Genomic DNA, 25,218 nt, shown 5'->3' with positions numbered 1-25,218 from the left:
AAACTCAGATCTGTAACATGCCAGAAGAGCAGATTGTTTGAGAAGGATTTGTGAGCTTTCAGTTCTAATAGGTGTGAATTATTATCCCTCACACACAAACACTGACATCCCAGAGGAAAGAAGGTACAGACAACATCTTTACGATCTCAACTGAGATTAAATTTTCATGCTTCTTAGATGATTTTCTTGAGGGTCAAAAAGTAAATCTCAGAAAAGTCTCAAAACATGTTCAGATTTGCCAAAATGCCAAAATCTACAAAAGTCACAGATCTCATTAAATGATGTAAGCTATTATTGTCTGCATTCATTTTTAGCCTCCCAATGGAGACTTTTAGTCTCAGTAAAGATCTCAAATTTAGTTTAGTTTCAATAAAGATCTCAAAAGTCTCAAACTGTGCTCAGATTTGCATATACCAAAGCTTAATGAAATTAGTTATTGTTAGATTAATTCCATAGTTCTGTAATAGACTTTGGAGGTCAACATTTGACATTTTATGCTATATTAAAAATGGTAAAAAAAAATTGCTTCATCTATCTATCTATCTAACACTTTTTTTTCCAATTCAGCACAAAATTTTTTTTTACAGTGTATTTAAAAATAAAAGAAAAAATCTGAATTTGGAAATTTGGTCTAATTCTATTTTAAGACAAATTAAGTTAACACCTTACAGAATAATCAAACCAAGCAATTTTCTTCTTGCAGTGTTACTGAAGGTCTTAAAATTTGTAAAACAACTTTAATGTGGTTAGTGTTGATGATCAAATTATTTTTCATATGCATATGAGATCACTCGTTTCTGTGTCTTCCTTGTCTGTGTTTTTGATCAGCACTTTTTAGACTCATTTAGGAGATACGAAACAGCGCCCCCTAACGAATAACAATGTAAACACGGAAACCTGGAAAATTCTGTGATTGGCAGGGAAAGAGTTAAGTATTGGAAATATGTAGGATTTTTTTTTATTTTTTATAATGCAACTCATTTAAAGGTCTTAAAAAGTCAGAAACTCTGTCTTGACGTCACCGATCGACTCTAGTATTAGGTCATTCACTAAATGATGAGGGGCTTCAGTTGTGGTTAGGATGCGAGGTTCGTCGTGATGAGGGCAGGTGTCCGAGACGGCTAACGAGACACTCGTATCAAACCCACCGCAGCGAGTGAAAGCTGCTAAGACAGGAGCCGGTGTGTCTGCTCCAATTCTCAGAGCTGGGAGCGTGCCTCCGCCGTGAGACCATTAAAAGAGGCCTGCACTCTGGCTGACTCCCCAACCGTCAAGGCCCCATCAAGTCTCCATCCAAATGGGTTTCTGGGGGGCGAGGAGGTTCTCCACCCCCTAGGTAGTGCGCGTTCTTGCTGCCAGTACAAATAAACTGTGTGGGCTCGCTCTCGTGAAAGCTCCTGGGAACGCTGGCAATAGCTGCATTGTGTTTTGTTGCGGTGCATGTTCTGCATTGCTATTTTTTTAGCAACATGAAAACGTGCACATTATCTGGGAAATGTACACGACTGACAGAGTGCAGGCTACATCACCGAGCCATAATTAAACACATTTGTTTGGAGAGAATTTGTTCTGAAATCAGCTGTTCTGATGCAGCTCGAGAATGTTCTGATTGAATTATGAAAACCTTATTTCATAAATGTTCTGCATAGTGTCCAGACTTAGCTTTTTTTTCTTTTTTTTTTTTTACTAAGATTTCTACATCATCGGAAAGCTGAATAAATCATCTCTCCATTGAACTATTTGAAAATCTGGAATCTGAGGGAGCAAAAAATCTAAATATTGAGAAAATCATCTTTAAAGTTGTTCAAATGAAGTTCTTAGCAATGCATATTACTAATCAAACATTAAGTTTTGATATATTTACAATAGGAAATATACCTGAAATACCAGAAATCCAGCAATTGCATGGGCAATAACGCTGTCAAGCTAACAACCAAGATGAAAGAGAGACAGATCTTGTGCATTTAATCAAATATACATAAAATATTAAAGTTTATTATTACAAAAACTTTATTCAAAGTGGCTCACCTAATATAAAGCGGGTCGAGTGATGATGTCATTGCATGCGTCTCTGTTCAGGGCACGTTTTGTTGAGCTGCACAGTGTATTGAGGTCAGCATGTAAAGAGTTAAGAGTTCGTGTCTGGGTATTTACACAAGTGAATAGAACAACAATCATCTAACAAGCCAATTTTCAGGACAATTTTCCCACTGGACCACAACAAAACGAGACTGTGGGGGAACACGTACTGTTTTTGCAGTGAGTGCACTTTACTGCGCAGAAGTTTGATCATGATGGTAAGATTTTAAGTTTCACTCACTAAGGCTGCATTTATTTGATCAAAAATACAGTAAAAACAGTGATATATTATTCTAATGCAAAACATCTGTTCTCTGTGTGATTCTGTGTTAAAGTGTAATTTATTTCTGTGATGCTCCGCTGTATTTTCAGCATCATTCCTCCAGTCTTCAGTGTCACATGATCTTCAGAAATCTGAATAATATGATGATTTACTGATCGAGAAATATTTCTGATTATTATCAATGTTGAACACAGTTGTGCTGCACAATATTTCTGTGGAAACTGTGATGCATTTTATAATCAACATTAAAACAAAAAAATAATTGGTAAAATATCAGAACAGTCTAAAATAAATGAACAGATGTCGAAATCACATTGAAGTGAGGTTAATTACTATTTAAAAAATTTTCACATACAATTTTAGTACACTCAAAAATTTGGTTTAGCAATTCAGAAATTGGTTTTCAAATGGAAATTTCTAGTAAAAAAGATATTCAATAGAGCTATTTTAATTAAAACACAGCCAATAATTTTTCACAACTTTATTCAACTATATACAATATTCCAGTATTATATTTCCTCTCTATTCTCTTGATTCTCTCGTGTTTGTATGCATCATATGCCAGGAAAACCATCAGCCCATTGCTCAAGGCGACCCGTCACTCCACAGACCAGTGCCAAATCAAACAGTCCCAGGTCAAAGGTCAAACCCTCGGCCGCTGGGACATCCCATGCGCTTCAGCAAAGCATAATGAGCTCGTATGACAGAGTTTGATGTAATCCGGGGAAAAGAGCGAATCCCAGTCCAGATCTGTCCTCGATCGGACACCTGTGAGATCTTCTGCTCCAAAACACACACATCCAGTCGCCCGCGCACCGCTTTACTGCCAAGACACACAGTTTTAAGCAACATGGAGGTCTGGAGGTTTGTCCCCCGAGGGCTGGAGGGATACGTGACTGAGCGCATGCAGCCGCGGAGACGAGGGGCGTCACTGAGAACCTTAGCACTGACGAGACCTCCAGTTACTGCACACTGGGATTGAGCAACTTCAAGTGGACAATAGTTCCTCTGTGGAGGACGAGCGCTCGCTAAACCTTCAGAAATATCATCAGTTTGATGCCACTGAGACAGCATTATCAGTCTCAACTCATTCAGTTCATGTTAAATTGAAGTAATATTGTTTGATTCTACTTTAACATTTAAATGTTACTTTTGAATGTTCTCGGAATGTTCTGAAACGAGTTATGACATTTAAAAATGGTCAACAAACTAACAGTGCTGGGGAAATTTACTTTTAAAAGTGATGCATTTTGATAATGCGTTATTTTAGCCACTTGAGCTGGGCTTGCTTATTTATGTTGAATAACAACACACCCTAAAGTTCTGTTTTTGGTGACACCAAAGTGAAATGAATAATCTTCCATCTCTGGACTCACAATTTCTTTCAACACTGAGACCGGAGAGCTGTGGGTCAATAAATGCACTGTAAAAAATATTCTGTAAAATATACGGTAAAAAAACCCGCAATTATCCCATAAAAACCTGAATTATCCCATAAACAATATGATAACACCGTTTTAGGTTTAACGGTTTTATACCGTAAAAAAACGGTAACATATGGTAAATTTACAGATAAATACCATAGTTTAACAGATATAATATTGTTATACCAACTTTCTGAAGTACTGAAATCTGTTTTGTACCTTTGTAATACTCTGGTATCCACCAAAAGCAGATGGTGACAAGAAAGTCTCGTAATGAAACAAAGCCCATCACAAGCAGTTTTTAAATAATAAAATATATAGAAGGTGCACAGTGTCATTCACACAAGCACTAAACACCATCATGGTGAGCCTCATTAAACTGAAATATGCAATAAACATTAATCTAACAACATTAAATGTAACATACAACCCTAATAAACATAACAGATAAGAAAAAATAAAAATAAACGGTTATTTCGAAGAAAAAACATCAAATTCAAACAAAACTTGAAATGCTACAATTCTGGTAACGTCAGTTAAATTTTTTTCCCAGGAAATTTTACAGGAATTACCGTTAAACGTTTACCAGGTTTGTACTGTAGCATTTTTACAGTTTTTTTACTGTTAAAATCACAGTAATTTTTTTCAGTGTGGGAAAAGAAAGTAATGTCCATTATGTATTTAAAAAAGTAACTCAGAACATTCCCTGTTAATAGTAACTATTCATGTTAAAGCAATATTGTTTGTATGGAATACATAATAGTGCGTGACTATACATAATAAAGTTTGACAGACTTCTATTTCCAACTTAATATGAAGAGCTGGGCGATTATATAGTTACATTGTGCAAAATAATAAAAATAGGCAGTTAAGATTTACTAGTATATAATTTTATACGAGTATACAGCATGCATATGGATAAAGTTGTAGATAATTTCACAGTTAACAAAAATGTAATCTAAGAATGTTTTGCTAACACTCTTATCAAGTTATAAAAATGTTATTTCTAGATGTCCTCTGAGCAACACCCATGTTAAATGTTTTAGAAAGGTTTTTCTTGGTTGCACAAACATATTTTACATTGCATAAATAAAATGTTTGAGCTTTGAGAACATTACCAAAAAAAAACATTCCATTAAAATTACTGCAAGAATGTTTGTTCATAACTTTTAGAGATCATTGCCAGAACGTTCTCTGTTAGCTGGGATATTATCCTACTTAATATTTAAAGCTTTGTGATAATACAGGCACTATATAAACAGGCAATATATACTATGCTATATGTACAGTAACTGTTATGCATCTAAAATTATTTGCATCCTTCAGAAGCAAGCAGAAATAGGTGTGTGTGTGTGAGAGAGACATTTAAACACATTCCTCGTCCTGCACTTCATCAGTTTTAGAGACAGAAGAGAGAACATGCTAATAAATATGAGCGATGGAGGAAACCTCCCTCAGAGCCGAGCGTCTCACATCCATCTCAAACACATCTCTGTCTGTCAAACACTGATCCTCCTCTCGTCTTCCTGGAAGTCAAGTCAACATCTCTACAAAGAAACACTCCTCTAGCACAGATTTATCTGCTGTTAACACTGAGAGCGTCATTTATGATAAAACACATCATCTGAAGACTACTATCAGGCAGATCTTTCTGTTCTGTTTAGAAGAACTCTTACAGAATGTTTCCATACACAATGTTTGATGGAGACGTACGTGAAACAATGTTTTAAGTCGGAATGTCCTTATGATTTTATTTGTATGTTCTCAGAATGGTGTTTGAATAACGTTTGTCAGTAATATCATTAGAACGTTCTCGTAACATTTAGAATGGAATGTTCCTCTTACATTGGGATAACCAAGAAGATACATTCTTTACATATAACTGTTGAGAGAACATTCAAATGTAACATTCTCATACGGAATGTTCCTCGAACGTTCATACAACCGAGAAGAAACGTTCTTAATACATTTGAAAAATAATGTTTGGAAGATACCAAAAGAAAAAGAAAAATTGGAATAATATTTTCATAGCTTGATTGTAATGTTAGCAAAATATTCTTAAAACTGTATTTTTGTTAGCTAGAGTTCTTGTTATATAATCTATTACTGAGAATGCAACTGACTAGCAATGTTTGCATGGACATAATTAATAAATCAGATTGATGGAGCAATCAGACTGAAAAACCTTCATCGATCTGATAGAGCTTGATTCGAAACCATTCAGTCAATAAAAAAAAGCAAGTAAACACTTGAATCCTACGTTTTTTTTTTTTTTATAAAAATACCTTTATGTGCATGTTAACATGCATGTTTTATGTCTCTTGTCATTTCTGAAATTGGATTAAATTCATTTAAATGGACAAATTATCGTATTGTATTATGAACACATTTCAGGACTCAACATAAAAAAGAGCTTAAGCAGCTCAAGAGTTTCTGTTCATGGATTTCGCGTTTGAGGCTCTATCGGGTCACTTGCAATGGTGACATTTTGTACAGAGTAAAAACAAAAACAATAAGCCTTTATGCAAATCATTTTGACGCTGACTAAATTTGAGTTCTCAGATTAGACCGCTGGGACTCAAAGACTCAAACTGACAAAACTTTAGCCATGAATGCTGCGTGTGGTCTGAAACCGAGACGGAAAGAAGAAACTTCCAGGAGATTTTCAGTTCCAGTAAAAATACAGATGCAATTCAGATGGACCAGTTTTGGACTAAAACACTGGTTAAAGGTGTGGATTTTTTTGGATGATAAAATACTTTTTCATATCCCAGTTTAACTGCAGAGAAGAGCTGTTGTCCAGATGGATAAATGGGAATGTTTTCCCAGATCTCTGAAGAACAGACCCTGAGATGGTCTCATATGCATTTTCTTTTTCTGAACTCAAAAGACAAGAACCTTTGATTTTAAAAAAAGTACAAATTAAAAGTACCTGAATAATAATGCAAAGTAATAAAATAATAACCAAATAATAAAAATATACGTTTTTTTTTTTTTTTTTTTTTTTTGCAGAGTGACTATTTCAAGTACGCAAGGATTTCATCTATATTAAAACAGCATGTCATGATGCATTGCATTCACATATTTTGTGATGCAGACAAACCCCTTTCTATGCATAACTTACACTTTGTGACATGCTGATTCACAAAATGCAACTGGCTTCTGTCTTTGTGTGTATGAAAGTAAGTTTCATTGCATTTTATCATGAAATATTGCATTTTGTACCAACTGATGAACAGAAGTTTTTATTTTTCAGAGCAAGTATTAAATGTGTGTACTACAACAAATATTTGGGTTATATCATTAACAATGAATTGAGTGATGATGATGATATAGGCAACATCGTATATGGCATCAAGCATCATTTAGCGCTTGCTTTAGAGCGGATCCACCGAGCCGATAATCCTGTAAAGATCCGCATCCCTCCAGGAGTCACGTTCTCCAGCTCCTGCCTCTGCTTTTGATTTACGAGCAGAGAGAGCAAGAACTTCACAGGACCTCAGACACATGCTTCTTCTCCACAGCAGTAGACTACAGTTACATCATCCTCACTTAAGTGTTTGAAATCATATCAGTCTGCTTTAGCTCACGATAACTTCACCGATAACTTACCGTCACAGACGGGAGGCTTCCTGTTTCGCCATGTTTCCAGGAGCATGTTTGTTAAAAATGAGATGAATTACTCTCTTTAAGTGCATTTCATCATATTAACCTTAAGATGCTTTGACAGATTAAAATCTTAAAGTATAAACAGTTGAGCATCTTCACTGGGAAAATCATCTCGCAGATTCTCAGTGTCAAAGTGCACTCAACGATTTAAAACTGGACTTTACAAATAAAATGGGCTGTTTTACCCAATATTTTGGTGTGTTGACTGTTTTGAAGTTAGTCATGGTTTAATGTTTCACTCGATTTTTGATGCAATGATTACAAACTTATCTCGAATCAATGATTATAATCATTAATCTTGTTTCTTCAAGACTTAAAACTGTATTTAACATGATCTGGTAAATTATCATGAAATATTTGCAGGCTATAAACATTAATTTAGTAACATGAAACACAAAGCATTGATATAAACTCATTGTGTGGCACTTTCTGCTGAAGTAAAACGCTTCATTGCATAAAAACCTTGCTGCTTTTTTCTAGAAGATAAAATACTGCTGTCTTACTGGTTTTTGCTTATTTTCTTGGATGCAACCAAGAATGTTGCTCTTGTGTGATCAATTTCTAGTGATTTTCGACATATAAATGACATATAAATGACACTGTAAAAGCATCTGCTGAATGTAAATGTCCACAACAGAGTCTCTTTAAAGAAATAAACCAGCGTCCATCATCAGTGTAACGTTAAGAATGGTGCATTCGGTTCGTTTATTGTAAAACAGAAACGGTATCAATGTTAAACTGCTAGATCAAATCAATCTCAGTTCAATGTCAGTTTCTTTCCTCACTGCTGTAAATTATCCATTGAAGAAATAAGAGATAATGCATGCACTTCCCAGCAGCAGTCGTCAAATAAAATGTTCAGAAGAAAACGGCTTCTTCAAACTGAACGAAATCTTGATAAATATAGACGAGCAGTGTTTAAAGCCTCATGCATGATACAGCACACATATCTGCACTTTTAAGAGGTTTTGTAATGCATATGTTCTGTCTGACTTGTTTTTTGGCAGCTCTATCTTTGTTCTCTCTCGAGGAACATATAAAAGTAATGAAGTTGTCACGCCATTGGCTGCTGTTTCAGATGCATGAGATTCGACACGTTCAGCTGCTCCAGCAAACAGACTGCAGAGCAATGATTACAATAAAATACTGAATAAACCAACTAAAAACAACCAAAAGTGATGTTTAGTCAAAAAAATGGTCCTCCTTGTTTTAACCAACAAAAAGTGATGTTTTGTTCATGATTTAAAGATTTATTGTTCTTGTTTGACAGGAAAACAACACAGAGGCAAAAACTTTCATGTAAAAGTCAAAGTCAGTCCATGCAACATTTTCACTCAGACAGTGCTAGTATATTTCACATAAAAAAAGAACATTGAATTAGATATGACATTTTCAAGTTTAAAGACATTTTTGAAGGCAAAGCATAGCTTTGAAGAGTAACATCCTTTTGCAGTAATTCATAATTTGTTTATTAAGTGTCCACGAAAGAGCTAAATGAGCCTCAAAAGACAATTTTCTTAAAAGTGTGCGTTTTATAACGGTGTATGCAGTAAATAAATCAGTCGACATGAGTAAATGTGACGCTTTCCTTCCTCAGAATGTGTATAGCCGGTTTTCCTTTCAATTCAGGAGAGAATAATTAAAACAGATAGATGAAATTCCTGATTCTGAGACAGTAAAAATCAGGGCTGGGCTTTTTTGTCTGAAAGGATTTGAGACCGTGTTCATCTCTCAAAAACATTAATAAGAGTTATCAATAAATCATGCCCCAAAAAAAGAAAAAAAAACTTCTAACATCGAGTTCCCTAAATTTGAAGCTTGAATTTGACTCTTATATGGTGGATGTTTTACACTGTTTCCATATTACAGACATGTAGAATGAAACTGAAAGAGCCAAAACAAAAAGAGAAAGAAACAAACATGAAGGGGAAATCAAGAGATAAAATGCTAAATTAAAGAGGACGGAAATGCAGCAGCAACACTCCATTCACACAGCATTTCCACACCTCAAACCATCCATGTGTGCTTTTAGAGAACTGATCAGCTGCCAGGTGTTGAGAATACTAATGTTATTGATCAGAGAGGCTCAGTGATTGGCTGCCTCATCAACCACAGGCCACGCCCACTGCACGCTACAGCGCAGAAATCTTTTCAGAATAACACACTTAACGTTCAAATGTTCAAGCAACTTCTAAGTTCTAATTCTAAGTCGACTTTTATGAAATAAAGGTTCTTCTCGAATACTCGCTGGACACAATTATTGGCGCTAATCTACTTACATTTAGATGTGAAGACACAATCAACTTTGCTTTAAAATGCATTGCAAGATCTTCTAACTGAACTGGAGTCACTTCCGTAAAGTGTAATTACTGTCAAGAAAAGTCAGAATTACATGAAATAAACTCATAATTACAAAACAAAATTAAGAATTGAAAGATTTTAACTTTGAATTCAGAGGAAAAAAGTGAGAATTGCTAGAAAGAATAACAACAACAACAACATCAGAAAAGTCACCACTGCAAGAAATAAACTCAGAATTACAAGAAAAGTCAGAATTGCTACAAATATACTCGAATTACAAAAAATTAACTAACATTTGTGAAAAATAAACTTAGAGCTACAAGAAAGTCAGAGTTGTGAGAAATAGATTCAGAATTACACAAAAAATTGTCAGAATTGTGATAAGTTCAGAATTACAAGAAAAAAAGTCAGAATTGTGAGAAATAAACTTAGAATTACAAGAAAAAAATCCTGTTGTGAGATGACTTAAAAAAAAAAAATGTTTGTAGAAAGTCCAAATTGTTAGACAAAAAAAGTTGCAATTACCTTTTTTTTTTCACAAATTATTTTTCCAAACCAGCACCGAGTGAATCATGTAGTGTTTAGTAGAAGTATCCAGTGTCTTAACTGACGTTGCAGTGTAATGCGGACAGGGCTGCAGGTGTAAAGGGTGTTCCAGTATCACACTGATCAGAGCTCATGTAAATCCAGAACAGATGAAGGCTCTGAGATCCGCGTGTTTAACTGCGGTTATTACTGATGTTATCGAGCTCCTGCTGCTGTTGGGACTTCATTTCCTCAGCACTCTGAGAGACTACAACCTCGTTTTACAATGATTACAACTGCTTATAGAAGGAAATTAGCAATTCTGCCGTAAGGAAATGAAAGTCCAACCACCAAGGTTGAAGAGAAATCAAAGACACTGTAATATGAGCATGAACCTTGCAAATTAGCAAACTTAATATCCGAGTGTGTTCAGATCAATAACAGCTAATATCACAAGCTAATATTCTCTATGCACTAATGAAATAGCTTTTTAATGAATGGGTTCATTTTGGATGGTCTGGTCAGGGCTTTAAGATTAATAAACCAGATTATATAATCATTAAACCTGAAGTTTACTTGACAGGTCTGCGGTTTAAAACTGTTTTCCCCATCTGCAGCTTTCATGTCAAATCTCTCGTCTCTGTGAGAACTGAGAGGAAAATGATGCACTTGTGTTGAGTTTGTTAAACTGATCCTTTTTTATTACATAGAAACGAATCAGTAACTCAGATTATATCCCGAGGAAGAATCTATCATTCTCTCAAGGTTATGAACACAATTTCTTCTATTAACATTAACATATATTCGTTCAAAGTAGTCTGGTCTTTAATAATGTTCTCAAAATATAAGCACAAATTATCATTCTTGGAACTTTTTTCCTAGTTGGACGTTCTTCTGACATCATTGTTTCAGAACGTTCAGGGAACATTCGAATTAACTTTAATGTTACAAAGTAGCGTTAAAGCTCCCACAGTTTGCAACATAGTAACATGGAATATGTTGCCTCAACATTCGAAAAATAAAATAAACGGTTGTAAATTATTTAAAGAGGTGGACGTTTTGAAAGTTCAGAAATACACTTTTAATAACTTCTATCATCCATCATATTTAATTATGTAAAATTTTAATGCATAACAATGATCTGACATAATATCCTACATCATCTGGACGCTGATTGGAGGAGCGCGGTGGGCGTTTCCGCATTCCGCCAGCGGCTCACAGTCGCTGATTGGTGGAGCGCGGTGGGCGTTTCCGCATTCCGCCAGCGGCTCACAGTCGCTGATTGGTGGAGCGCGGTGGGCGTTTCCGCATTCCAGCGCGAGCGCGCACACGAGCCGAGCGCAGCGCGGAGACAGACGCGACGCATCCGAGACCCTCCTCGATATTCCGCTGGAAAGTTGCCCGTTCTGCGCCGGGATGCCGTACATCCTCATCAGCACACAGATCAGACTGGTGCGTATGAAGCACGAGACTGAAGCGAGCGCAGATCTGAGCGTCATGCACAGCAGTGATTATGTTATTATGATGCATCAGAGGATTACAGGTGCATGCATGCTGCATTGGAGTTGTTGATGTTCCATTAGTAACCCGCCTACGCAGAAAACATATTTTGACATGATGTGTGTTCTATACTTTTAATGATTTGTGATGATAATCATTCTATTCAAACGAGGAAGTCTAATGTTTGCATTTCGTGCGTGTGTCGCTCGTGCACCTGTCTGTGTGACCTGGAGCATAAAGTGAAAGTGAATCATTGATTCAAGCCACAGCATACACTATACTAGAGTCATACTTAAAGGAATAGTTTAGCCAAAAAGTAATATGTGCTCACCCTCATGCCATCCGAAATGTTGTCTAGATGAATGGGTGCCATCAGAATGAAAGTCCAAACAGCTGATGAAAACATTACAATAATCCACAGCACTCCAGTCCATCATTTAACATCTGGAAAATGTTTAGAGCTGTTTAAACGCTGCTTGATCTGTGCAGATTTCTCTCCTGATTCAGACCAGAACACGTTTTCACTGGAGGAAGTGTTATTATGGATTATAGACTCTATGCATTTTAGTTAAAAGCATCTTAATGCTGGATTTGTTTCAGGTTTAGTCTTCTCCAGATGTTCACTGATGGATTATTGTGATGTTTTTATCAGACTCTCATTCTGTCGGCACCCATTCACTGCAGAGCATCCATTGATGAGACACTGATGCAGTGCTACATTTCTCCTAAATTTGATTAAGAAACAAACATTAAAAAGAAACACTTAACAAAAGACATTTGCAGTGATAAAAGCACAGTTCTAGTGTTGAAAAGGAAGATAAGATCATATTAAGTGGTCAAACCGCGCTTGTTTTCAGGAGACGGGGCCCACAATGGTCGGTGACGAATATTCCGATCCATCCATCATGAACTACCTCGGAGCCCGGAAAACAACCATGCTGGGAAACAACTTGTAAGTGTTTGGTAACCTGATGTGCTGTAGTTATTTTCAGACTAATGAGTTAAAGCCAAGACATTAGCTTCCCGTTTTGCTGATTTGCCAAAAATGCTTAATATGATGCTGAATTTTAAAATAACCGATAGCGTTTTAAATAGATAGAATTTTAAATTGTATATGCATCAGCTTTCATGCACTTCTCAAAATAATACTAGCAGAAAAATCACAGGCTTCTCTCTGAACTATTTAAAGTGCATCGTTAAACTTTTAATATGTAAAAAACTGTATATGTTTAAATACTCCATTAAAAGAACTATACACATGAGCTTTTTCACAGTTTGGAACAGATGAAGCAGAAAACATTTTCTTCTGTCATTAGCTATAATTCTAACCTTGAAATCAGGATTAGTCATCAAATAATGTCATGCAAGTGAAAATGGGCCGAGAATTGATCAGAGTCTGGCTCAGATTCGGACAGGAATCATGTGTTTGTGATGATTAAAGATTAATACAAGATTTCTTCGACAGAGAAATGATTCTTAAAAACAGAAATCATACAAAATGCATCACTAGCACAAAATTAGAAAAAAACTTGGATTAGCAAACACTATGGAGTCTGAATATATTTGCTAAAGAAATTTAAGTATTGCAAAAGAAAATAAAGCTCTGCAAAGGAAAATGAAAAAAATATAAAAAGAATTAAAAAGAGGAAAATCAATGATTCCACAACACATATTTTCCATCGTAGCTTCTAATTTATTTGCAACGCCGCTTTTATTTTGTTTTTCATTCGAGTGTGAGCTCACGACAGGGACACAAAGAAAAGTATTGTAAGCTCACACTTGATCGAAACACAAAATAAAAACAGTGTTGAAATTATATCAGAAGCTATGGCCATGAAAAAAAATGTTATGTTTCATTTTATATTTTAGTTTTTTATTTTGGTTTGCAAAACTTACTTTTTTCTTGTAATAATTTCATTTTCTTTTGCAATTTTTTTTTTAGTTTTTGTTTGCTTAAAAGCTCATTTAATCTTTTCTCAATATTTCTATTTTCTTTAGAAATTATATTTGTTTGCAAAAAGCACATATATTTTTTTCTCAGTCATTTATTTTTCTTTAGCATTTCTTTATTTTTGTTTGCAAAAGCACATTTATTTTTTCATAATACTTTTATTTACTTTTTTAATTATTTATTTTTGTTTGCAAAAAGCATTTTTTTTTTTACAAAACTTTGATTTACTTTTGCAATTATTCATTTTTGTTTGCAAAAGCAATTTTTTTTTTTACAATACTTTCATTTACTTTTCCAATTATTTTTGTTTGCAAAAAGCACTTTTATTTTTTCATAATACTTTCATTTACTTTTCCAATTATTTTTGTTTGCAAAAAGCACTTTTATTTTTTCATAATACTTTCATTTACTTTTGCGATTATTTTTGTTTGCAAAAGCACATTTATTTTTTTCTCAATGCGCAAATAAATTTGGCCTTAACTTGACTCCATACAGAAGCTCATCTTTAACTAAATCATTGGTGATATCTGTGTGTGTCACAGCTCCGAGTATCACGTGGACGAACCGCCGAGACTCGTCTTGGACAAACTGGAACAGATTGGGTTCAGAGTGGTCAGCATGACAGGAGTCGGTCAGACGCTGGTCTGGTGTCTCTATAAAGAGACGAGTGACTCGCTGTGACTCTGTGGCTCGTGTACTGCAGGTAAACATGGTAAATGAGGCGAAGAAGGGTATTAATCAAGAGATCTCAGAAACTATCATGTGTGAGGTTATTAAAATCAAAACATCTGTCTCAATTAGCAATATTATCATCAATGTGCTTTCTCTGATTTATGGATTTAGCTTTTTGTTAACACTTTTATATGACGGGAAAGTAGGTTTTGTTTAGTGATTGTAGTAATATAAACAATTTAATTAAGGAACATCATAAGAAACATTATTCTGTTATGTTGCATCTGTAGTGTTGACTTTGACGTTATCTTGAATAAATAAATGCTTTGCGATGAAACATCAGTTTTTAAAATCCTGTTGTAGCTCAAAATCAGTTCTGAACAGTTGTTTACAGTGTTTGTACGTGAACATATATTTTGTCTGTACTGAACTCTGATATATTAAAATTGTTTCTGTATGTGTGTGACAAGATGTAATTAACAATAAAATAAAAAGTATGATCTTTTCAAAGGGGTTTAAAAGTGCTGCATGTTTGTGATTCAAAGATGCAAATATTCAAGCCTAATCTGATCGTATAGTATTTAGCTACACAGTGTTACTTTAGTATCATTAAGATATTTTTATAGTTTTTATTTTTGTTTTGCATTTAAAGTTTAGTTATTTAAAGGTTTTTAATGTGTCTATGTAATTTTATTAACCTCTATTTAAATTTTTGTTTATGTTGTCCTTTTATTTAAATGTTATTATGATTTTATGCTTTTTTTTGTCATTAAGTACTTGTTTTTGTTTTAAATAGGTCAATATAGTTTTTATTCATTTTTATTTCAGGTGTAATTGTTTTAGCACATCAAGTTAAAACTAAATAAAAATGATAAATGCAACTAACTGAAAAAGCCATATTATTATTTTTTAATGGTTTTACTTTGTTAACCATAATAACCCAGCTACTGTATAAAGGGCCAAAAATCAAATTGGATTTTTTTTTTTTTTTTAATTAAATGTATTTATTTTACTTTAACTTTAGTTGACATCTTAGTAGTTTTGTTGTATTATTGTAATTTTTAGTAGTTAGTGTTTTAAATTTATATGTACAGTTTTTGATTTTATTTTTTTAAATCATAGAAATTTGATTTTTTGATTCATAGAAAATCTCTTTTTTTATTATTTTTTTTTTTTCAGGTATTTATTTTTTTAACAAATGCTTTTAATTGGTTTTAATTTTAGTTTTAACATAATAACCCAGCTATGATGGGTTCAAAAATCAAACTGATCAAAAAAAAAATATATATATATATATATATATATATATATATATATATATATATATATATATATATATAAACACACATATGTGTATATATATATATATATATATATATATATATATATATATATATATATATAATTTATTTTTTTAAATTTAAAAAATCTAATCCAATTCGCTACATTTCAAAAACTAAACTTGAAAAAGAAATTGTAAATGAGGTAATGTTTGAAGGGAATGTTCCAGTTCTTCCTCTGTGGGGTGACTCCGGGTGAAGACACTTCTTCAGGACGCCGGCTGTAATTGTGTTTCCTGTGCTGTAATGCGAACGGGACGCTTCTTTCCAGGAACATCAGAGAAAAGGCCACAGAAGTAAACAGAACCATGTGAAGGTTTAAAAGGCTTCTGAGAAAAGGGTCTCACTGGAGTCGCAGCGGTTTGATGGTGAGGAACACGCCACACGCCACACAATCCTGCAGTGATGGATGTGCACTGAACACGCAGGACAGAGATGACAGACGGCCCTTTACATGATTCATGTGCACATTGTTCCAGATAAATAACATTTCTGAAAAATGTAACATTTAATTTTGGGCTGTCACCATGAGCTTGAGATCCGCTGGCTTTCGCTCTCATCTCAAAGAAAGAATGATAACTACCTGCAGCCATCAACAGCCAATCAGCTGAGCCGTAAATGTCATGTGACTAATGACTCTTAAAGCCACAGGATTGGCTGACGATAATCTAAGTAAAATATAGCATTATAAAATGCTCTTAGAAACCAAAAAAAAAAAAATATATATATATATATATTTTTAAACCACATTGTTGTTTTTTTTTTTTTTTTTTTTTTTTTCGGACAAAAATATTCTGTTGTTTCCTCCACAGAAATAAACTAAAATATATCTATTATCTATATTTAATTTTTTTTTTTTTTAGGTTTTTCAGAATAAGGATTGCTCTGAATAAAGTTGAGAGATAAAAAGTCACAATTACCTTTAATACAAATAAATAAAAAAAATAGAATCAAGATGTAAACTCATAATTACAAAAAAAGAGAAAAAAGTCAGAATTTTGAAATAAAAAAGATAAAATCTTAACTCTAAATCTCTAAAACTTGATGCAACTGATGAAAAATATTGACTTTAAAGAACCAATTACACTTTAAATGCAAGATATTTCACCAGTCATAATAACAATCATCTGTTTGTCCAAAGAATATCAGTCTGCATGGCCTCTGATCTGAACGGGACGATTAAACACTGAATCATTCCCATCTCTCTGCACTTTAATAGAATAACACTCTAGTCTTCATAGAGCTGAACTGAACTGGTTTCAGAGTCGATGAACTCTACAACACTGACAGATATTGATCAGAAGGTTTTATTGATCAGTGCGAGTTTAACTGTAGAGTCACGCCGTCTCGTCCTCTTCCTCCTGCCTCTTCATCTCCTCGATCAGCCTCTTCCTCTCCTCCGCCTGTCTGAGTCTCATCAGCACCACGCTCTCGTAATCACGCTCGCTGCGCAGAGCGCTCTGACACACACACACACACACAACAATTTAAGACTTTCTGCTCCTTAATGTGTAAAAATCTGCATTAAGACTTTTTAAGAAACCCTGACGCACACAAACACAATCAGAAAACTTATTACACACATTAATGCATTAAACTGTTTAAAAAATGTTAGCCTGAATGCACTGTAAGTCACTTTTGATAAAAGCGTCTGCTAAATGCAAACACTGAATTAATTAATATTAATTAAATTAATATCATGAATTTCTGTAAAGCTGCTTTGAAACAATTTGTATTGACAGAATAAAAACTAAACTTCTGTACTGTCATTATTTTTATTTATTTACTTTTTATAGTATTTTTATACGCATTTTTGTATTTTGTTGTGTTTTTGTAAAATGCAATTTCAAAATCAAATGCAATTTTTAAATAAATATTGAATAAAATAAAAAAATTAAAACAGCCCCCAACCCTTATACAAAAATAAATCTATAAATAAATATTAAAACAAATAAAATAAAAAAATAAATTAAGGAGCCAAATAAAAAAAATTATTTGATCCAAATCAATGACATGGAAGTGCCATTTTTTCTATAATAATAAATAATTATAATACATGTAATATCTATTTGTTTGAGACAAGCTGAAATTGAATGTACCATTAAGCATGGTCCAGTTAAATACCAATAAAAAAGTTTAGAAGCAAAATGAAATATTGAGCTGAAAGATGTCGTACAGCGCCTGAAGAGAAACAGGATCAATGGTGCTGAAGGATTTAAGAGCAGAGATGAAGCGAGTGCGTGTCTACAAACTGAGACGAGCAGAGAAAGTGATTCTGCATCTGGAAGAGATGACTGGGGTCTCGCATCAACCCAGACAGAGAGAGAGAGAGAGAGAGAGAGAGAGAGAGAGAGAGAGAGACAGAGAGAGAGAGAGAGAGAGAGAGAGGGGAAGCACAGCATTCCGGAAGGAGGGCCGTGATTATCATTCCAGCTCCATGAGCTCAGGCTCCATCTCCCACCTAACCAGCAAATATCACGCAAGCTCAATTAAGTAAATAAACAACTGCTGCATCTTCAATAAACCAAACAAAAGCAGCATCTCTTTACACAAACTTTCCAGAGAAGTTTCCATCGGAAGAGACTCGCAGGTCTGAACACTGAACATCACTGCTCCAGAGACACAGAGAAGATCTAACCAGTGAAAACAGAGCCCACTTCTAATCAATGCTGCTCTTCTCTCCTCAAAAATAAAACATCAACATCCATAATAATCAGAAGTGTTTCTCGAGCAGTAAATCATCATATTTTCATGATTTCTGAAGATCATGTGACACTGAAGACTGGAGGAATGATGCTGGAAATACAGCGGAGCATCACAGAAATACATTACAGCCGAGCCAGATAACGAACGAAACATTGACTCGTTCACGAGTGAAGAACCGTTTCTGTCAGACGCGTCCGTGAACCGAGGAGCTGATGATACTGCACACGTGTGATTCAGCGTGAAGCAGACCGACACACAGAGCATCTGAACTGAACTGATTCTTTTGCTGATTGATTCTGGACTGATTCTGTGCTAGTGTTATGAGCGCGGGTAAACCGAAGGCTTGAATCAAGGGCAATCGTCGCAAATGACGCCATTACGTCGAGCGCAAAAGAACTGGTGAACCGTTTTCTTCAACCGAACTGTCCGAAAGAAGTACTGGTGATCCGAAAACCAATGCAACCGGTTCTTCACTCGTGAACGAGTCAGTCTATTGTTCGTTATCTGGCTCGGCTCGGTGTTCATCACAGCAGTTCAGTCAGTGTACTGTTTGACTACATGAATTACTCCGGGATATTGGTTTGTCTGAACTCAGAGGGAGTGTCAGACACATTAAACAAGTTAACAGCTTAATTAATTTGTGGATTAATGCGTATTAGAGATGAGAACCGTTTAAAACGATTCAGTTCGATTTGGTGAACTGGTTCAAAAAGATCCGGTTACATCGAATGATTCGTTCGCGAACCGGATATCCAGACTGCTTTGATTTGAACTCTCTCTCTCACACAACAGACACGGAAGAGAAGACAATGCTGAATAAAGTCATCGTTTTTGCTATTTTTGGACCAAAATGTATTTTCGATGCTTCAAAATATTCTAACTGATGCTCTGATGTCACATGGACTACTTTGATGATGTTTTTCTTACCTTTCTGGACATGGACAGTAGACCGTACACACAGCTTCAATGGAGGCACTGAGAGCTCTCGGACTAAATCTAAAATATCTTAAACTGTGTTCAGAAGATGAACGGAGATCTCACGGGTTTGGAACGACATGAGGGTGAGTTATTAATGACATCATTTTGCTATTTGGGTGAACTAACCCTTTAATCTAATATGTCTATTATATTTTAGCTTTTACAATGAATTAAAACGATGTTTACTGGTTTTAGTCAATGGCAGCACTGAACAAGAATTGTGTTCTTGTGTTAATTGAAAAAGAATTTGCCAGAAGCGTTCATGTTTGCCTGACCAAAGTCACTCAACAACATCACGTAATTACGCTTTCCAAACTCATGATCAGACTTCCCAGCATGCCGTGTGTGTGTGTGTGTGTGTGTGTGTGTGCGGTTCATGACTAAAGCACAGAGAGACATGAATCAGACGCTTCTGAGTGTGAACACAACTGTGACGAGACGACAGCATCTGTTAAATGAGTTCATGTGAACGGACATCACTCTTTTTCTTTCTTACACACATTAAAACAAGCTGAAACAGGGACAGTTTTTAAGCTGCCCATTGAAATTACTTTAAACTAAAAATGAAGCACTTTCACAGGTGCAAACTAAATTTCAGATCCAGAGTCAGTTATAATTACTCACTGGAATATAGTATTATTTGTATACTATTATAGTATTTATTAATATTTTGAATTAGTCTTCAGTTTTGTATTCTTTAATCATATTTTTCTAGTTTTAGTAATTTTCTAATTTATTTATGTATTTATTTCTGTAAAATTCATATTTTATTTCAGCTTTATTTCTGTTAACGGAAAAAAATACCATGTTTATAATAGTTTTAGTTAACATTATGCATGTCATCTTTAAAAAAAAAATCGATTTATTTTTATTTCCATTTTAGTTCTTTGACTATATTAACATATCTATTTATTTTAGATTTTATTTCAACTATTTCAGTTCATTAAAAAGATTCATAAACATTAGTGATTGACAAATGATTCATAATTTTAGTTAATAATATCTGCTTGTTATTTGTATTTTTTCTATTTTGTTCTATTTTTTTCTATTTAGCCTTAATTTATTTTTATTTCAGTTTTACTTTTAGAAACGTTGCTACTTAAAATTAAACTTATTTATTCGGTTGCTTAGGAAACATTTCAAATTTTAAAGTTTTGAATGTTTTTATGTAACATTTGTTTCATTTTATTTCGGTTAACAACTACATTTAGTTTTAGTTAATGATAGAAACACTTGTAATTTTTCTTTTTTTTAAATTCTATTCAGCCTCAATTTGTTTTTATTTCCGTTTCAGTAATTGTAGTACCTAAACCTATTTTAGTTTATTTTCAAGGCAGTTTCTACTTTTTAAATTTTTTAAGGTTTTTATATAACATTTATATTTTATTTCATATTTATATAATTGGAGTTGAGATCGAGTGCTGAAAGCCTGAGAACCTCCTCCACATCTGTCAACACGAGCGCTCAGAGTAATAAACGAGTGTCAGACGCCTAATTAAGATCATTATGAGGCTCAAAGCCACTACAACACAACCAAATCAAGAGAAATGAACAGATCACATGAGTCTGAATGGAGAAACTACTTCAACTTTGCACAAGGATGCATGGATATAAAGGCACTTTTGTTTATTTAATAGTCACTAAGTTCACACTTTATTTTTTTTTTTTGTGTAAAATTATTAGCATCATTATTTTCAGTGTCTGTTTTTTGAACAAGGAGTCTTAAACATTGCTATTTTATTCCCATAATTGTCTGCTACAGATGAACGTAGTTTAGAAATGTTTATGACCTCATATTATTTGAGAAGCTACATGTAAAATTAAAATTAAAAAATTCAAGATAAAATTAATAAATATAAAATACATTGTATATTTATATATACAATTAAATAAAATATTAAAAATAAAATAAAATATTAAAATACAAACACACACACACACGTAATATATACATAAATAATAAAAAATTGGTTAAATATTAATTAAATATGATTTTAACTAAATTTAAATAAATATGCACATTTATTAAAAAAAATATATAAAAATATATAAATTTTTAATAAAATGCATGTAAAATAAAAAAGTTAAAAGGTTATAAATTATGAAAAAATATATATTACATAAAATACTTTTAAAAATGTGACACCTTACAATTATTGTTTGACTGTACAGCAATTTCTTATCCGTGTTAAAGAATAAAACCTTACCCAGGACACCTGGTCACACAATACAGACAAAAGGCTAAAGCAAATAAAGGCGTTTGAACAAAGTATGGATGTAGTTGCACACAACTATAAACGGGTTTAAGAAAAGACAACAAAAAAAATGGATTCTGATGTAGTAAATGTGAACATGAGCATGCATGCTTGAGTTAATGTGGCGGCAGCAAACCTAAAAGTAAATAAAAGAGGCGAGATAAACACAACTAACTTAAACTCGATCCTTCAATCTGTCTGGATAGTTTTGGAGCGATAACTCTCATCATGCCAACAGCTACAGAACACAGATGTTCAGAAATACTCATTATACAACATAATCACATACTGATTTTCTGAGTAAAAGCTCATTAATGTGCAGCAGATTCGATCACATTCTCTTCATTATAACGTCAGAGGCATTCAGTGAAGAATGTAACACACACCCACGGTTATCCATTAAAGCTGTATTTACAGTAAAGCTGGCATAGTGTGTGTGTGATCCCATCTGATCTCATTAATGTGCAGCGCAGAGCACAAATATTGCTTTAAAACTCTCCAAACGGCACATCCTTGATTTAATAATCACATGTGTGTGCCAGGAGACGTGAGGAGGTCAACATCTCAGAAGGACAGACGTGTATTAGCACGCACACCGCATTAATAACACGCAACATACAATAAAAATACATAAAACTATGCCAGAAAGATATTAGTGTTCTTGAGAAAGAAGCTAAAATAATGCACTGAATAGTTTTATTTGAATTGATCAAGGATGCATTACAAAAATGAACTTTTTATTAATCTGTGAATCCTAAAAAATTAAATGCATCACAGTTTCCACAAAAATATTAATGTGTTCAACATTGATAATAATCAGAAGTGTTTCTCGAGCAGTAAATCATCATATTTTCATGATTTCTGAAGATCATGTGACACTGAAGACTGGAGGAATGATGCTGAAAATACAGCGGAGCATCACAGAAATAAATTTGATAAATTATATTTAAAGAGATATTCACAGCTATTTTAAATCATAATAATATTTCAATATTTTTTATGTATTTTTGATCAAATAAATCCAGCATTGGTGAGTAAAAACATTAATTGATTTTGACTTTGAAAACCATATATAGCCTAGTCTGTTCCAAAAACCTAGTGCGCTCCCTACCTAGACAGCAAGGGAGAAAATGGAGAAAGCTATCCCAGAATGCACTGCAGTGCATGGCGGACAAATCAATAGAAATGTTTATTATAAAGCGTAATATATTGCATTCAGCATTCAAATGCAATAGTATAATTCAAAATGCACATTTTAAAGTGAAGACAACATGTGATTGTTAAGCATGCGATATTTCATCACTCACAGGCTTGTTTAGCTGAGCAATTAAGAGTAAAAAGAAAATTCGAAGACCAATAATAAGACAATAGCAGCCGCAAGAGCACTTGGAAGCGTTTCCCAGAAACAAGAAGAACAGAGTAGAAGAAGAAATCTGTACAAAACACAACCGCAGAAACCAGAGTCTGGACGCGACTCAACAATCTCAAGCTCTCGAAAAAAGAAGGCCAAAGTCATCAGGACGCATAGCAGGAATCAGGCTAAACTCAGTGTGGTGTGGCTGTTGGGCCTCGGACAGCAAAAGCCATCGTAACGTCTTGATTATATGTTTGCATGAAAGTTCTTCTGGTCAGAGAGCCGTTGAAATTGGCAGTTCCAGCGCTGGATAAACGTTATGATGAAGAGCTGATGTTTGGTTTATGTGAATGGTTGCATGTGTGGAGGACGACCTGCTTCTTTGAAGCCGATGAAGGAAGGGCGGCCCTTTGTTTATTGGACACGTTTGAAAGGACTCTGATGGAAAGCAAGCGTGGAGAAAACCCAGTTCTGGAGCTTCCCCTCGGAATCTGGCGTCCATCCGGGATCCCAGCAGGAACATTAGATGATCTTTTCATGTTGTTTGGGAGAAGAAAAAAAAAAACAGTGCTTCCCTTAACTCTGTCCAGGGCATTTTCAAATGACTAGACAAAATATTTCATAACAGAATGTCCCAAGTCTGTCCTGGAATAACACTGGAGCACTTGACAAGCATAAGGACACACAGAGCAAATTCGTTCTACTGTACTGAGCATCAAGCGGCTCTTTTCCAGTAACTGTAATATACTGATGTCTGTGTGTCAGAATCGGCGACTGGATGTGGACGGGTTTCGGAAATGAGCAAGTTGTCAGGGTGAACCGGTTTTATCTGTTTGCCGGGAAACCGGACACTTCTGAGGAACAGATTTCATTGGATTCGCCAAAGTCTGTGAGGATCATCAGCCCTGTATGGCATCTTCTAATAGTCAGAAGATAAACAATTCCATTTGATGTTTTGACCCAAAATAGCTCTTAAAACTAACATAAAGAGATGGATGGAGTGATAGAATGATGGATGGGTGATTGTTGCATGAACGACAGAATGATGGATGGGTAGAAAAACAGCTAGAATAATGGATGGGTGTTGGATGGAGCAACAGAACAATAAATGGATGAATGGTGGATAGAAAAGAAGAACAATGGATGTAGGGAGCAACAGGATGGATAAATGGATGAATGGATATACAAACAAATGGAATAATAGATGGTTGTTGGATGGAGCAATAGAATGGATGGATGGAGGGATGGAGGCATGATGGATGGATGGACAGAAAAACAGAACAATAGATGAGTGAATGAATGGAGCGATAGAATGATGGATGGGTGGATGGATGGATAAACAGAAAAAAATAACAGAGGAATGTTGAATGGTGCAACAGAATGATGATGGATGAGTGGGTGGACGGATGGATTGGATGGAGCGATAGAATGATGGATGGATGAGTGGGTGGATGGATGGATTGGATGGAGCAATAGAATGATGGATGGATGGATGGATGAAAAGAAAACCAGATAGAATGATGGATGGATGGGCGTGTGGATGGATGGATTGGAAGGAGCGATAGAATGATGGATGGATGGATGAACAGAAAAACAGATAGAATGATGGGTGGATGGAGCAATAGAGCAATGGATGGATGGGATGGAGCGATAGAACAAAGGATGGATAGAGACAGATGAATAGAAACAGAAGAATGAATGGATAAATGGATGGATGGACAACAGAATGATGGATGGATAATGGATGGATGGCTGGATCAATAGAACAATGGATGATGTATGGATTAATAGTAAAAGAGAAATAATGACAGATGGATGAACAAATGCATGAAGCGATGGAAGGATGGATGGATGGATGGATGGATGGATGGATGGATGGACAGAAAAACAATGATGGAATGATGTTGAATTGAGCAACAGAATGATGAATGGACGGATGGATAAAACAATGGATGGATGGAGTGATAGAACAATGGTGGGATGGATGGATCAATAAAACAATGGATGGGAAGAAAAACAGATAGAATGATAGCTGGATGGATGGATGGATAAATACAAAAAGGAATGGTTGTCACTCGGTAACCAGAATGAAAAATGGTCCAAAAACTACTTTTTCTTATAAATTGTTACATTACTGCAATTTCACTGGAACAGTGCTGATACATTCATATTTAATTAATA

General features: G+C 34.6%; 2 protein-coding genes and 1 long non-coding RNA gene across 4 annotated transcripts in view; 2 read left to right on the top strand and 1 right to left on the bottom strand.

The window, feature by feature from the left end:
* Positions 1 to 2,090: 2,090 nt before the first annotated feature.
* LOC127975935 (uncharacterized) lies at positions 2,091 to 7,644 on the top strand. Its single transcript, XR_008157704.1, has 3 exons — positions 2,091 to 2,297; positions 2,928 to 6,517; positions 6,799 to 7,644. It is a non-coding gene; the product is annotated as an uncharacterized LOC127975935 (long non-coding RNA).
* Positions 7,645 to 11,568: 3,924 nt separating this feature from the next.
* On the top strand, positions 11,569 to 14,914 carry gchfr (GTP cyclohydrolase I feedback regulator). Of its 2 annotated transcripts, none has more exons than XM_052580021.1 (3): positions 11,569 to 11,733; positions 12,639 to 12,733; positions 14,275 to 14,914. In XM_052580021.1, the coding sequence occupies exons 1-3, from the start codon at positions 11,698 to 11,700 to the stop codon at positions 14,411 to 14,413; spliced, it is 270 nt and encodes an 89-aa protein (XP_052435981.1). In that variant the 5' UTR covers positions 11,569 to 11,697; the 3' UTR covers positions 14,414 to 14,914. The 2 variants fall into 2 exon arrangements, with proteins under 2 accessions (XP_052435981.1, XP_052435982.1); XM_052580022.1 differs by having other exon boundaries at positions 11,585 to 11,733; positions 12,642 to 12,733.
* A 2,121-nt stretch (positions 14,915 to 17,035) lies between these two features.
* Positions 17,036 to 25,218, bottom strand: part of dnajc17 (DnaJ (Hsp40) homolog, subfamily C, member 17) — a 48,722-nt gene continuing 40,539 nt past the window's right edge. The window contains exon 11 of the mRNA XM_052581096.1: positions 17,036 to 17,204. Coding sequence (XP_052437056.1) covers positions 17,082 to 17,204 — 123 coding nt within the window. The 3' untranslated portion in view covers positions 17,036 to 17,081. The remainder of the gene's footprint in view (positions 17,205 to 25,218) is intronic.

The sequence above is a fragment of the Carassius gibelio genome, chromosome B17 (assembly GCF_023724105.1).
Source record: "Carassius gibelio isolate Cgi1373 ecotype wild population from Czech Republic chromosome B17, carGib1.2-hapl.c, whole genome shotgun sequence".
Taxonomy (NCBI): domain Eukaryota; kingdom Metazoa; phylum Chordata; class Actinopteri; order Cypriniformes; family Cyprinidae; genus Carassius; species Carassius gibelio.
The sequence above is the reverse complement of the archived record's forward strand: the minus strand, read 5'-3'. Positions and strand labels throughout refer to the sequence as shown.